Source organism: Empidonax traillii, unplaced genomic scaffold, assembly GCF_003031625.1.
Source record: "Empidonax traillii isolate 1590-97213 ecotype Southwest subspecies unplaced genomic scaffold, ASM303162v1 scaffold1587:size194116, whole genome shotgun sequence".
Lineage (NCBI taxonomy): Eukaryota > Metazoa > Chordata > Aves > Passeriformes > Tyrannidae > Empidonax > Empidonax traillii.
The window spans coordinates 124,496-139,243 of NW_020956780.1; the positions used below are offsets into that span (position 1 = coordinate 124,496).

General features: G+C 50.4%; 1 protein-coding gene across 1 annotated transcript in view; it reads left to right on the forward strand.

Annotated features, from left to right (window-relative positions):
- The window catches only part of LOC114070514 (protein shisa-6-like), a 55,324-nt gene that overhangs the window by 7,669 nt on the left and 32,907 nt on the right, over positions 1-14,748 (forward strand). The window contains exon 2 of the mRNA XM_027907967.1: positions 6,858-7,018. Coding sequence (XP_027763768.1) covers positions 6,858-7,018 — 161 coding nt within the window. The remainder of the gene's footprint in view (positions 1-6,857; positions 7,019-14,748) is intronic.

Genomic DNA, 14,748 nt, shown 5'->3' on the forward strand with positions numbered 1-14,748 from the left:
TTGGAACTGCAGGGAGGTTTCCCCTCAGTCTCCTCTTCTCCACGATCCACAAGCACCAACAGGCTAAAGAACTGGACCAGCTGACCCCTCAGTGCAGTTCCTGCAGCCTTTCATGCCTGTGAAATCCCTAACAAGATCTGCTAGTTTAATTTTCTCTTCTTTCCATGATCAGGATGGTGCTCTGTTCATTTTTCTGCACCATAACACTGCTTCCCATTCTCCCCAGTGCTGTCTTTCCTGGGTGCAATGCTGGGGACAGCCCTTCTGGAGCCACCAAATCCTTTGTGCCCCTCACTGTCCCCAAACCCCTGGCCGTGGTTTAGATGCAGGGCTGGCCCTTGCTGCCCTGGCCACTTCCTGCTCAGTGAAACAACTCTCTGAGGAGAAACATCCACTGGAAAGCTTCATTTTAACCTTTTAATTACAAAATATTTGGGTTTTTTCTTTCCCTTTGGACTTGCTGTATTCAATGGAAGTGGTGAGTTTAGTCACTGCAGTGAATCCCTTGCCCACATCGCAGAACAGCAGGACACTTATCTGTATATTAGTGTGAGATGTGTGAAGAGTTGTGTGAGATGTGCAGTCTAAGCAGTCTAAGATTTACTACTCTTGGTCACAGCTGAAATCACCCAAGGCAAGAGCATTACTGTTCAGCTGCTGATTCCCCCTCATGCTACAGAGACAGGGTTGGTGATGAGCTCACAGCCAGTGTTTGCTTGCGATTTATCAGCACAACACCTATTTCCTTCTGCTTCAGCTGCAGTGCCTTTTCCACACTCCTGCATTCATCAGTGGGGGTGTATCTACAGTGTAACTATGTCACCTGTGTGTTGGGCTTGTGTTCCCCAAGATGAATGAGGCAGGAAAGGTGCCAACCCCGTCCTGCTGGCACAGTCTGGGCAACGATCTGCTCCTCAGAACATCTGGAATTCAGCTCTCATTGAAACTTGTCATTAAAGCCAGACTAAATTATAGGAGCTTCCTAAATAAATTTTTGTTTGTTTGTTTGGCATTAAGATTTTTTTGAAGGCACCTGACTTTTCCTAGTGGTGTTTATTTTTAAGGGAGAATTTTTCCTCACTTACACTGGGTGCAAATGCTTTGCTCTTGGAAAGGTGTCCAAATGCTCTGTCTTTTTCCCATCTTAATTCCGTGGGTGAATTGACACACACATGCAGGCATAGAATCATAGAATACAATCCCAGAATCATGGAATATCCTGAGTTGGAAAGGATCCACAAAGATCATCCAGTCCAACTCCTGGCCCTGCACAGGACGCCCCAAAAATCCCACCCCCTGCCTCATAACGTTGTCCAAACCCTCCTTGAGCCCTACCAGGCATCACCACAAAAACCTTTCCCAATGTTCCTCCCTGGAATTCCAGCTCTGAAGCATCAGCTGCTGCTGTTTCTGACAGCTTTGGTGACCAGTGGGTCAGCTGTTGGTGACCAGTCTTTTGCTGTGGGACTGGAGCATCTCCAGGATGCTGCTGAGGCCCTGCATGGGGATAAACAAGCCCTGCTTGGGCAGTTGCTCCCCCAGGATTGCTGGCAGCACCACCCCGTGTTTCCCTGCCTGTATCAGTTTTTCAGTGTGTCAGTGCAATCAGCTGCAAGTCAGTAAGCCCTGGGCACCCTCAGAGCGTGGGTGCCCTGGAGGGGATGCCCAGCAGGCAGCAGAGGGGAGGTTGCTGCTGCCAGGCAGTCCCTTTGCCTTCCCAGCTGCTGTTTGACAGGAACAAAGCAGGGCTGGGCTGGTAGGACCTGCAGGGCGGGACCCCCACCCCAGGATCTGCAGTGTAGGACCCCCACCCCGGGACCCCCCAGCCCCAGCTCGGTGTGGTCAGCGTTTGGAGCTTCCCAAGGCACAGCAGGTGTGGGGACAGGAGCCAAGCCAAGCCATCAATGATTCACAGCCACGCTGTGTGTGTGACTGGCCAGTGACCGAAATCCTGTCCCTTGGAGAGAGTTGTCCCTTCCAGGTGAGCTGGTTCCACTCTGGATAAATCCCCTCTCCTGGACCAGCTGCCTCCGTGTTTCCAGGTCGGTAACGGAGCAGAGGAGAGTCTTTAACCTCGCTTTTTAAAGGACTTGTACTGAAATCCTGGCCGTGCTCAAGAGGGTTGGAGTCCTGCCACAAGCTCCATCTCAGCTCTGCTTTTAGCAGGCTCTCAGCTCATCCAGGCACTGCTCTTTTCACTGGGCTCTGCCAGATCCATTTGGTCATTCCTTTTCCATTCTTCCCCAAATTCAGAGGGACTCAGAACAAGCAATTCTGTTTTCTAACACATGTTGTACTTGAGGCCTCCAGGAGAGGGGATTTTCAGCAGAGGGAAGTTTTGCATGGGTACAACCTGCACTGCTGGAAATGGGCAGCTCTTCCCATTGCCTTTCCCACCCAGCACCTACAGACTCCTCTACTCCAATCTTATTTGCCCACAGGCCACATCTTAACCTGTTGGTGCTGTCACCAAAGCTCCCCTTGTCTTCAGCAGACCTGTGCCCACACTCACACTACCAATCAGCGTGGAAAATCTGTGGATATTGAGAAAACAGGACTACACTTGGAGAAAAGGCTGTGTGGGAGGACAGCACTGCTCCAGCTGCTGTTCCCTGGTTGGGAATTCAGAGAGCAGGTCCTGGGCTGGGTTATTGAGGGGACAGGGAGCTGGGCCCTCACAGCCTCTGCAGCTTCACTTTCTCTCTGGTTACCAAGTCCTACTTTGGTATCAAAGCCTATTGATTTCACCTGCAGCATCAGGCCCCAGCTGATGCCCAACCTTGTTGCCCTGCTGCTTCCACTCATCCCTTTTGGCCCTTCATATTTACAAACAGACCTTTTATTTCTCCTCCTGAGAAAAACCACAGATGCTTCTTTGCCTGAGGGCCCCTGTGTTCATCCCACTGCATTTCTTCTACAGCCTCCTGGGCAGGGGCAGAGGAGGGGCAGGACTGAGCTCTGCTCTGGGGGGAGCAGGGACAGCCCCCAGGGAATGGCTGGAACTGTGTCAGGGCAGGCTCAGGGTGGATCTCAGCAAAAGGTTCTTCCCCCACAGGCTGGTTGGGCACTGAACAGGCTCCCCAGGGCAGTGGGCACAGCCCCAAGGCTGCCAGAGCTGCAGGAGGCTTTGGATGATCCTCTGGGGCACAGGGGGTGACTCTTGGGGATGGGGCTGTGCAGGGCTGAGGGTTGGACTGGATGACCCTTGTGAGTCCCTCCCAGCTCAGCACATTGTGTGATTCTGGGATTCCCAAAGTGTCCAGAGTCCCATAAGAACCTTCCCTGACAAGGCACCTGAGAGCAGGACTTGGCCTGGCATGTCCTGCTGTGATCTCCCTCTGGCCCAGCACTGGTGTGGAATAACATCCCTGATGTCACTGTGGCTATTCTGGGTTCAGGGGGAAGGAGCTCCAGCGTTCTCCCAGCAGTGACGTGGGTGAGGAGGTGTCAGCAGTGGTTATCTCTGAGGGGACTGTGCCGTTGTGCCGCTCCGGCGGCTCCAGCTGCTGCCACAGGTGCCACGTTCCAGCCAGCGAGGTTTGTGTTCCTGAGATAAGAGATGTGTCGTCACAGAAAGATTTCTGAAGTGTCTCATATCCCTGGGCAGGTGATTAGGAGGCTGTTGACATCAGTACTATTATCAGCACTAATTGTACCCAAATGGCTGCGCACACAAGACCCAAATATTTCAGTGACTCTCTTGCTCTGCTCTGTTGAAGCTTTGCAATTAGACAACTGTACCCAGGAGACTTATACCAATCAAATCCTTCCTCACTTAAGTGGGTCTGACCTTCCACCCTCTGGGCTTTATGGAAATAACTTGGATCACATACAGCAATGTGATTGAATTGGCAAGGAAATAACCAGTGGGATCCAAGTTGGGCTTTCTCCCCCACCTATAAAGTTTTGTTCTGCTGGTGCTTAAAAGTCTTTTCTCTGTAGCTATAGAAAGGAGAAGGGAGTACACAGGACACACAGCCTGGTGTGTTTAGGGAATAAAGAGATCACAGCTCCAGCACTGCTGAGCTCACACTGGTTTAGTCCCAGGTCAACAGCCAGGACTGCTTTGGACAGTTGTGCTCAGTTTGTCTCATGTATAGTCTGGCAGGACAGACATCACTTTCCTGAGCGTCACCTGGGATTTCTGCAGTGTCTGAGAGCAACAATCTTCTCCCTTCCAGGTGGGCTGGCACCAGAAATCATTTCCTTATTGTGTTGGGACCAACAACCAACCCAGAGAGTAGCTCTCATTATTACTATCCCTTCAGGATGGAAAGCAAAAAAAAAAGGATTAAATTTATACTCATCAGGTCCCTGAGTAGTACTTTTGTTTGTGATAAAGATCACAGACTGAAATGTTGTCCTGGACACGTGGATTTGTCCTCACAGAGGGCAGCAGGCAGAGGGTTCAGCTCTCAGGTGGGTAGTGACTGAGGATGAGGCACTTCCCATCAGCGTCAGTTGTTCCAGGGTAGATTCACTCGAGTTGCCTCAGTTATTTTTAGTGAATGGAGGTAAACTGTCCATCCAGGAGACAGGGAAGCTTAGGGCTGTATCAACCCCTATTCAGAGAGTAATAACAGCAGGGGAAAGGGCAGCAGTGTGAGGAGAAATGAGCTGAGCTGCAGTGGAAGGTGGTCCCAGACTCAGAATTGCAGCAGAAATCAGGTTGGAGGGGACCTCTGGAGGTCCCTCCTGCTGCCATCTTCTTAAAGCAAGGCCTTCTTCACAGGCAAAGGAGGTTGTTCAGGGTCTTTTCAAGCTGAGTTTGAAGATCTGCAAGGATGGAGATCCCTCAGCCTCGCTGGATCCCTGTTCCAGTGTTTTGCTGTCCTACTGTAGATTTTTTTCTCCTAAACCAAGTGCCTCTTGTCTCCTTTCATTTACAGCTCCACAAGCAGCCCTGCTCTGACCCTTTTTCAGCTCCCTACTAGTGGGATGTGGGGCCTCTCTTGCTCAGGTTAAACACACTCAGCTTCAGGCAGAACTGGTTTGTCCTCTCCCATTTCCACCCCACCAGGACCTGCAGCTCCCCATCCCCCCTCTGTGGGATGTTTGCAGTGTGTGTTCCCCACCCATCCCTCTGATCCCTGCCCTGGCTGGTCCTGTCCAGGTGGCTCCAAGGCATTAAGCTGAGTGGAATCTAGAGTTTTATACAGTGTTTTAGAGTTATCTTCATCTGTCCCCTTCCTCTGGTCTCTGAGTGATTGCACTCCTGACACTAAGAGTGTCTTGGACAAGTGTTCAAAACGAGCCCAAACCACTGTGGACTGGTAAATAATGGTCTTAATACAATCTGTGTGATTGAAAAATGACTCTTAGTGTTTCTGTACAGCAGATGCCATTAAATGGTCGTCTGATGCTTAATATATCTTGGAGATATGTACCAAGGGCTCAGTTCTGCCAACCTGCTGCCTTTAAAAGATGTGTTGTCTCCAGCAGGATGGCGATGCCAAACGGACAGAGCTCCTTAGCTTCCCAACTATTCTCCAGTCAGCAGGGTCTGGAATGCAATGGGGAGGTGCTGGGCTGGAATCTTGGAGGACAGAATACATCAGGATTACTGGGTGAATGGATCCTCTGCTCAGGAGGGGACTGGGCAGTGTCACACAGGGCAGGAACCTCAGGCCTCAGTCAATAAATAATCAAAAATGGTTAAAAATATTCTGCACAGGACGGTTGTGAACTAACATAATCCTCTTTGGGAGCCCCTGAGATCTTCCAAGGGTTTCTTTTGTAGAGCACATTAGTGTTGCAATCCATTATGCACAGGGACAGCAGTCTGGAAAGGAAATCATTTGGAAAATGGAAGGGACTTGAGTCCCAGGCTATTTCTCATATGAAAGACCAGAAATATGGCATTTAAGGAATGCCAGGAGATATGAGCAACACCAGCATCCTCCTCATCAATATGCAATGAAGGAATTTCTCCTCCTTACATCTTTCTTGGTACCCAAGGTGACATCAGACATGTTCCCTCTGCCAAGAGAAAAGAGCCTTTCAAACTCCATCATCCTTCAAAGGCCACTATCCCTTAAACCCACACCAGTCACCCCCTTCCTCCTTTCCCTGTGGCTCCAGTGAGAGCTTGTGGCTGCCCTAAGAAAATCAGCGCATTTCACGCTGTGATTATTCCACTGTGTCCATGATATTCACAGAGGGGGAAAAAAAAATAATCTTGGAGTATCCAGCCATTCAAGGGGAAAACATTGGCTGCAGCTGAACTGCGTGGCATTGCTTTTTCTTGGGGAATAGCAGAGAAACCTCAGGACCATTAAATAAATCCCTAATGGGCAGAAAGCTCTAGGTAGGGTAATAGCTGTGTTGACATTCACCCAGGAACGCTGTTTAATCCTTGTCTTCTGGGCTGCTGGTTCTCCTCTCAAAAACTCCCTCCCCCCACTGCTGTGGTGCAGAAAAAATAGGGATTTCTGGGATGTGGGGACCCAACTCCTGATTTCAGTCAATCTTAAAGAAGTGTGGCTTGGGGAGGGCAGTTTTGGTGCCCCCTGTAGCAGGTCCTAGGGCTGTGATGTGTTCAGAGTGACTCTGGGTGGAGCTTTCTGCTACAACGAGCAGTTTATCTGCACTGCAAGAAAAATGACAGAGGGATGACACAACCCTGGGGTGAAGTGAATTAGGGGGAGCATATGAAAAACTGAACAATAGCCAGGAACTACTTGCAGCAGCCACACAGGAAAAAACCTGAGCTTTTAAGCCATATTTTTTATTTTACTCTGAATATTGTTTCTTTCTCTTTTCTTCTGTTTCTGCTGCTGGATTTGTGGAACTGAAAATACCAAGTTCTAGCTGATGAGTGAAAACACTTTTTTTTTCCCCTCTTTCTCTCTCCCCAGGGCTCTGGCTGACATCTTAAGGCAGCAGGGACCAATCCCAATAGGACACTGTGAAAGAGAGACTATCTCGGCCATAGATACCTCTCCCAAAGAGAACACCCCAGTCAGGACCTCTTCCAAAAACCATTACACCCCCGTGCGCACCTCCAAGAGCAACCCAGGTAAGTGCTGCTCTCCTCTCTCTCTCTCCCCAGAGCGACCAGGGGCTGTATTAGAAGGCAGCAGAACATCCCACTTTACACCAGCAGACTTTGTAAACCTGAAATTAGGATAATAAATGGCTTTAAAAGGCGCCCAGGCAGAGCGGAGCAGTGCAGGGCTCGCTGGTGATGATTCTTTCAGGTTTCTGTGAGCAGAGTGGCTGCTTTCTCTCTCTCTCTCTCTCTCTCTCTCTCTCCAGGCATTTTAAAAATTCAGAGCCAGTGAGGTATAAATTCAGGTTGTACCAGGAGCTTGTATGGAGTGTAGAACAGTGTGTATTTCCAGCAGAACACATAAGCTGGGAGGCTTTGTGGGGCTCCTTGCGCTGAGCAGCTGCGAAGAGAGAAATCCAAGTAATCGGGGCCTGTGTGCTCATCCAGGTGAAACTGTGGCCATGTGCTGAGAGGATGGTGTGGGAGGTGACCTAGAAGAGCACCAAAGGTCCTCTAGGAGCATTGGCCTGGGAATGGGGACACACTGGGGGGGGGGGCGGGGTTCAGCTTCTACTGGCTGCGTGAATTTGGTGAAATCATTTGCCTTCTTTTTGCCTTGATTCCCCCAGTGGCACAGGGCTGGGGAAGAAAGATATTGTTCTGAGGTATTTAATGCTTCAGAGGTTGATAGCTGTCGGAGCAGGGTGTCAGTGGGTGCTGCACACCTTTGTTGGGGGGGGGATGTGGCGCATCTTCCATCAGTTGCCATCTCCCAGCTGATCTGGGTATGTGCTCAAAGTTGGGCCCTCATTCACTCACAGGCTGTTCAGCCACATGGGGAAGGTTCTGGTAGCACTTCCTGACCTGTGTCACTTGGTGATCAGAGGAGGTTTTACTCACGGTCCCTGCTGGGAAAGCTTTTGAAGGAAGGCAGTGGGAGCTCAGGCTGCTCCACGACCTACAGGGCTCTGCTCTGGGTGGGAAGGGCATGTGGCTGAGGCAGGAACTGTTTGGGTTGGGATTGTTTGGATTGGGAGTGTTTGGTTTGGGACTGTTTGGTTCAGTCTGTTTGGCTGGGATAGTTTGAAGGGTTTTGGTGCAGTGTTCATCACCCTGTGCAGACAGGCTCAGGTGATGGTGTCCTCTGGAAGCCTTTTGCTGGCAACAAAATCATTGTCCTAAGAACTGAGGATTCCTTTGCTCTCCCATTTCCCTCAGAAGCAGTGACCCCTGTCATTCTCTAGACCAGAGAGCTACCTGTGCAATAAAATGTTGGTCAGGAGTTGTCTCCTCCAGCTGAACACGATCCCATTACAAAAGGACAGCAGCCAGTGAGGAGTCCATTTGGTCCTGGCTGAAGGTTGGGACATGAGATGAGCAAAGCAAGATGTCTCAGGACATCAAGGAAGGCACCTTGCCAGCGTGACAGTCTGACCATCCAGCTCTGTGGGTCTGGGGGTTTGCCCACACTGTGTGAGGAACAAAAGCCGTGACAGCCCAGCCAGGGCTCCAACAGGCACCCACGGGCAGCAGGAGCCCACTAAAGGAGACATTCCCAAACCCAGCCATGAAGGAGAGGGACTTCACTCCCAGCACAGCCTCCCACAGCCCTTGGCAGCCATAGGGTGATGGATCATGCTGCCAGTTGGACTGAATATCACAGCCAGGCCTTGCCAAAGCTGGGAAGGGAAAACTTGCTCTTGTAAACTGCCCAAAAGAACTTGTTCCTGGCTGTGCCTGCTGTTAACGTGTCCCCATAGATCACAGGAGACAGGAAGCTAATCACTTACAAAGGATCCTGAGCTCATAAAACAGCCATACAGGGAATGTTTTCCTGTAAGATTTCCTTGGCAGAACAGGGCAGTGCTCTGCTCTGTCTGTGCTCTGTTGCTCAGCTGAGCTGCAGATCTTTGTGGGAATCAGGAAATTGTAGAAGTGAATGCTGAAATCTGGGAAGGAACGAAGTAAGAGTTGGAAAACACGTATGTTGAACTAGAATAAAGTTGGTAAGCCCTGGTGTGGAGGTAGAAGTGTCATTAATACTTTTTTTTTTTTTTTTTTTTTTTTTTTTTTGAGAAAGGAAAGAAAATTTTAAAAAGAGGAAGGAAAAGGGGACAGCTGGGGGGGAAACATAGAGGCAGTAATGTGCAGTAAGATCCAGGCAAAGCACTGCTCACTGGTGCTGAAAATTGGCTGGAGAAGACCACAGCTGTGGAGTTTTGTGGTGGGATCTGAAAAGCACCAGCTCTGCTGGCCGTGGGTTGTCTCAGCACTGCAGAGCAGGAGAGGTTGAGCAACCAGAAAGGATCGTCCTCGTTACACACGCGCTGATGGAGTTCAGGATTTGTTTTATTTGGAACTCTTGTTTCCAAACTTACAGTTGGAAGGGTGCCCTGAAGTCCTGCTAAATAAACCATGGCTTCATTTTCCCATCAGGCTGGTTTGGTTTCAGTGAGCAGAGAGATTGGAGGTGACAGTGACAAATTAAGGTGGGCTCAGGCAGTGGAGCCCAAGCGAAGCAGCTCCTGCTGGTGCTGCTGAGGGCAGGGCTGGGGACTGCACCTGCTGGAGTTCCTGAGGGGAGGGTGGAGAGAGAGGAGGAGAGGAGATGGAGAGGAGTCCATCTCCCACATGCCACCTCCCACCTGAAGTCCCCTGGGGTCATTCCTGTTCCTCTTGGATGCTCCCCAGGGAGGAGACCCACATGCAGCAAGGAGCGTCAGAGGAGAGAGGACCCTGCTAACTCTGGGCTGGGTGGGTCAGCCAGGGCCAGGCATGGAAATGATGGGATGAGGACAGGCAAAACCCTGGAAACTTGGAATGAGAACCTCTGAGATGCACAGCCAGCTCCAAAGCAGCAGTGGGACACGTGAGGCACGGAGGGAGTTGGAGCTCCCTGACTGCAGCCTGCACATCAACAGCCCTTTCAGCCCCCCACCCCCCACTTCCTGATCCTGAAATATTCATAGATATTCAAGCAGATCTAACAGAAACAACTGTTCTGCTGAGCTCTGCTCCCTGGATGCCACACTGACCATCTGTGACCTCAAGCCTGCAGCACTGGCCTTCTGCTCTAAACCTACAGCCTGGAAACACCTCCTCACCTTCCTTCCATCCTGCAGCCCTCACAAAGGCTGATTCCTTCCAGGGTTCCACAAGGACCCTGCCTGGGAGGCACTGGTTGCTGGAAGGAAGATGGGATGAGTTTTGAGTTCAGGCTGACTGTGTGACCAGTAAAGACCCAGGAACAACTGGGATTTGGGGTCCCTCTGGCAAGCAGGATGTGGACAGCACAGAATGATGGAATCACAGAACAGCAGAACTGCCCCCAGCCCGTGGAGCTCCCTGGGAAATGGTTTCTTGGTAGGAGAAGCTGTGGATGAAGGGGGGCAGATGTGAGATGAAAGGAAGCACCCCAGAGGATGAAGGACAAAGGATATTCTCAGCATATTCCGGGATTTTAGCCATTCCTGCACTGGCAGATGTGGGGTAGAAAGCCACAGGTTGGAAATTTAATCTTTCTCTCAGGGCCTTTCCAGAGGGGCCATTTGAGCCCTGGGGCAGCGCTCTGGGACCAGCAGTGATGGAACATCCTGTGGGGAGATTCTTTAGAGAGATGCTGTTTTCCCCAGCAGTGATTTAACACCAGAGATAGAGGTGTTGGCACAGCTGACAAAGCAGGGACAGATTTGGGGAGAGAGCTGCAAAAGGCCATCCACATATATTAGAATTATTTTCCTGAGGAGAATTTGATGAGATGTGAACTTCATTATTTGCTAATGTTGCAGCACAGAGCCTTGTCCAAAGCCCAGGAGAGTCAGAAGAAATCTTTCCATTAACTTCACTGATTGCAAGTGAGATTGTGACAGATGTACTCCTTTCCCTTCCTCCTCAAATATTTTAAATCAAACAGAAGGAGCAGCTAGATGTGTCCTTTCATGGGGGAGGACATCATTCCCTCTGAGGGATGCTCATATAAATCCCCACACGGGAGTGTTTTCAGGTGCTCAGAACAATAAGATTGGTCTGAGGGTAATAAAGCTGCAGAGAAGGGGAAGTGAGGCAAGACCCTCTAAATTTCCAAGGTGCCCACCCATGGCTGCAGTGCAGGAGGAGCAGGGCCTGCACCAGGGATAAAAGCTCTTTGCAGCCACCATAAAAGTTGTTTTCAGGTCTTCAACAGGAGCCAAACTTTCCTGCTGGCTGTCAATCCAGAAAGAAACCTCTTCATGAAAGCCACCAGAAAACACATCCCAGAAGGAGGGAGTGCCCTGGAGATGTGGGTTGTGGAGAGGCCAAGCTGCCCCAGGTAGGGCAGCCCTGCAGACTCTGCCTCAGCTCCTTGCTGTGGCCAAGCACAGCTTGAGACAGACAATAAGGGCTCCTGGCTGAGCCTTTGAGGATTTAGATGCTAAACCAGAACACTCATCAATCAGGGTTTCAGAGCTGCTCAATGAGCTTCTGCTGGGAAATGTTCCCACTTCCCCGAGCCAGACTTTGGGAGTCTGTGAGAGCTCCACAGCTGGATATCAGGGAGCTGCTCACTGCACACCCGAGGACTGAGCCATGAGGATTAACCAGGGACTTCTCCAGTGTCACCTTCACCCTCACACACCTCTGAGCTGAGTAGGTTTTCCGTGACAAGGCTCCAGGGGTCACTTATACCTTTGCAGAGCCCAAGGCCACTGCTCCTCATGGGGGCTGTGGTTGGTGCTCAGCTGTGGAATTCACTGCTCTGGGTGATAGTGGCAAAGAAAAAGCAGTGAACCTTCGTTCCAGGGCGTTTTTGTGTAATTTTAAAGTCAATAAAGACAACTGGGAAAGAAAGGAGGCTGATAGTGATGGAAGCAGAGCGTGGATTGAGTTGCAATATCTGGGCAGGGGTCCAAGAAGAGGGGAAGGGAAGTTTACTGATTCTGGCACGTTCTTAATGGAGTATTGCTTGCAGCTCCTCACCTCTGTTTACACTCCTCTGGAGTGTGATAGGATCAGCAATCATGGAACAGGAGAGGCTCAACATGGAAAATGTCCGTATAAAGATTTCATTCTTCACAGTGTCAAAAGCAACTTTCTGGAGGCCAATTTAATTGTTGTCAATACTGGTTGCAAATTGGCCTTAACATTTTAAATTGATGTTTTCTGTAAACTGCTGTGATTAATGGAAGAAAAACATTGTGTTTCTGCCTTTCTTCTGAAGATCTAATGGATGTTACAAACAATAATTGATCTAGCAAGACACACAGAGGCAAACAGGGAGAGGCAAAGCCGGTGCAGAAATGATTTTCCCCTTCCCCAGGTCCCAGTAGAGCTGCAGGATGAAACAGGGCACAACAGCTGCTTAGACAGTGGGCTTGGTTGTTGTTTTTTTTTTTCTCTGAGGAAACTCCTGAGCAGCTTTAACTAAAATCCCTGAACTGCAGGCAGGGTTGTTCTGACTGTAAATTGCCACCAGGGTGTCAAATCTGAGTTCTCAAAAAAACCCCAAACCTGCTGTCTGAGCCTCAGCCCACACATCAAAGTGCCTGGAGCCTGGAAAATGCTGGGAGTCAATCCCAGCTGGGCACCAGGTTCCCAGATTATCCCAGCACAGGCTCCCCTGTGTCCAACTCACAGGCAACTTCTGAAAACCCTGCTCAGGTCTAAGACTGCACAGGACACAGCTCAGTGTTACAAATTTTTGGCCATGAGTGGGCAGGCCCTGGCACAGGTTGCCCAGAGAAGCTGTGGCTGCCCCATCCCTGCAAGTGTCCAAGGCCAGGTTGGACGGGGTTTGGAGCAACCTGGGCTGGTGGGAGGTGTCCCTGCCCGTGGCAGGACATGGAAGGACATAATCTTTAAGGTCTTTCCAAAGTCAAAACAATCTATGGTTCTACGAAGTCATCATTTCACCTCTTCCTGAACTGATTTTGCTGGGTGAATGAGCTAAAAACGAAAGATGTGACAGCTTCAGAGCCAGGGGAGAGGAGTGGCCATGGCAGAGGATGTGGGAAGAAGAGGATGGAGTCCTCTCTTTCAAGAGCAAATGAGACATTAATTAGTCTGACTCAACTGCCTGGGAAACTGGAGCTTGAGAGGAAAAAGGGGCAAACTTGCAGTTCCAAATCAAGACACAGATCAGGGTTTGAATCAAAACCTCCTCAGGAGCAGGACCCCCCTCACCTGGTGCCTCCTGGAGCCCTGGGATCTGCTGCCCTGCACTGCCTGGCGTAGGACCCCTAACCTTCCACCCCTGTTTCCCAGGGGACCTGGGTCTGGGCTGCTGGTGACAACACCTGCAGCTCAGACACCCAGTGCTCCCCAGGGAAAGGAACCTCTCTCAGTCCACATTCTCCACAATACCTGTGCCATTAGTTTCCCTAATGCCCTCTGCTCCCAGTCCTTTCCCACACCTGGAGGGGGAGGGCAGAGCACAGGGTGAGGGCAACCACATGATTCAAACATCCTTCCTTCCAGTCACCAACACAGCCTTTGTAGTGTCACAGGACAGGACAAGGGTATGACCTGACCTTCCCCTTAGGGGGTTATGCTCCAAAACTATTTCCAGTTCTATTTTGTATGTTTTCAGAACAGTATTTCTTTGCCCTTCCCAATCCAGCTGCACAGATTGAGGAACTGGGAAAGCATCCAAATGTATCAGGTTGGACCTCCTACACACACAGAGTCTCCATCCTCCGTAACTCCATCTCACCGCTCCCTGTCAGTTTAGCTGTGACTCTCCTGCCTCCAGCAGTCCCACATCCCAGGACCCCACCACCCCAGCAGCCTCAGGATTTGCTCTTAAACACAGCAACTGCTGCAAATATCAGGCAGAGAGTGGTGGAATGGTTTTAAAAGAGATTTGGATTAGATGTTCGGGGGAAATTCTTCCTCGTGAGGGTGGGCAGGCCCTGGCACAGGTTGGGCAGAGAAGCTGTGGCTGCCCCATCCCTGGAAGTGTCCAAGGCCAGGATGGAGCAACCTGGGCTAGTGGAAGGTGTCCCTGCCCACGGCAGGGGCTGGAATGAGCTGAGCTTTGAGCTCCCTTCCCACCCAAACCGCTGTGTGGCTCTGGGATATCACAGCCTGGCTGTGGCAGCCGCTGTGCCCCCACTCTGGCAGCACGGGGGGCAGGGGGGGCACAGGGAGCTGCTGCTGCCTCGGGGCCACTTAGGGCATCACTCAGTGTATTCCCACAGCCCCACAAACATGCTGGTTACATGCCTGCACCAGACTCCTGAACTTTTTCCTCATCACTGCCTGTTCTCCGCTGGAGCACAGTGCCAGAAGATGTTGCTTCACTACATTCCCACATTATCCATGTGTTTTGGTGGGTAGTTCTCAGCAGGATAAGTTTCACTGGGAGGCTTTGTTTCAAAGTAAATCTATATGTTTAATCCTGGCTCCTGCTCACAACTTGCACTAGCCTGTCTTAAAAAAAAAAAAAAAAAAAAAAAAAAGAAAAAAAGAAAAAAAAGAAGCTGTTGCCATAGTAACCCCCAGTTAGTTTCTGGTATCACTGCGGCTGATCAGCACTGCCTGCCCAGCCTGGTGGCTTTGGGACTGTCCAAGGAATGCTAAATTCCACCAAAACACTTTTACAGACACCTGGTATTTATTCCATAGCTCTGGGTGCTGCTGCTCTGCTGGGGCTCTGTAGTTCATGTGAGCATCACCCCCTCAGACGTGTGTACACACACACAGTGTCCACCTACTCATTTGGCTCCCCACAGCAGTAAAACTTGCTTATTTTTTTTTCCCAAATTTTTGTCAGATTTGTC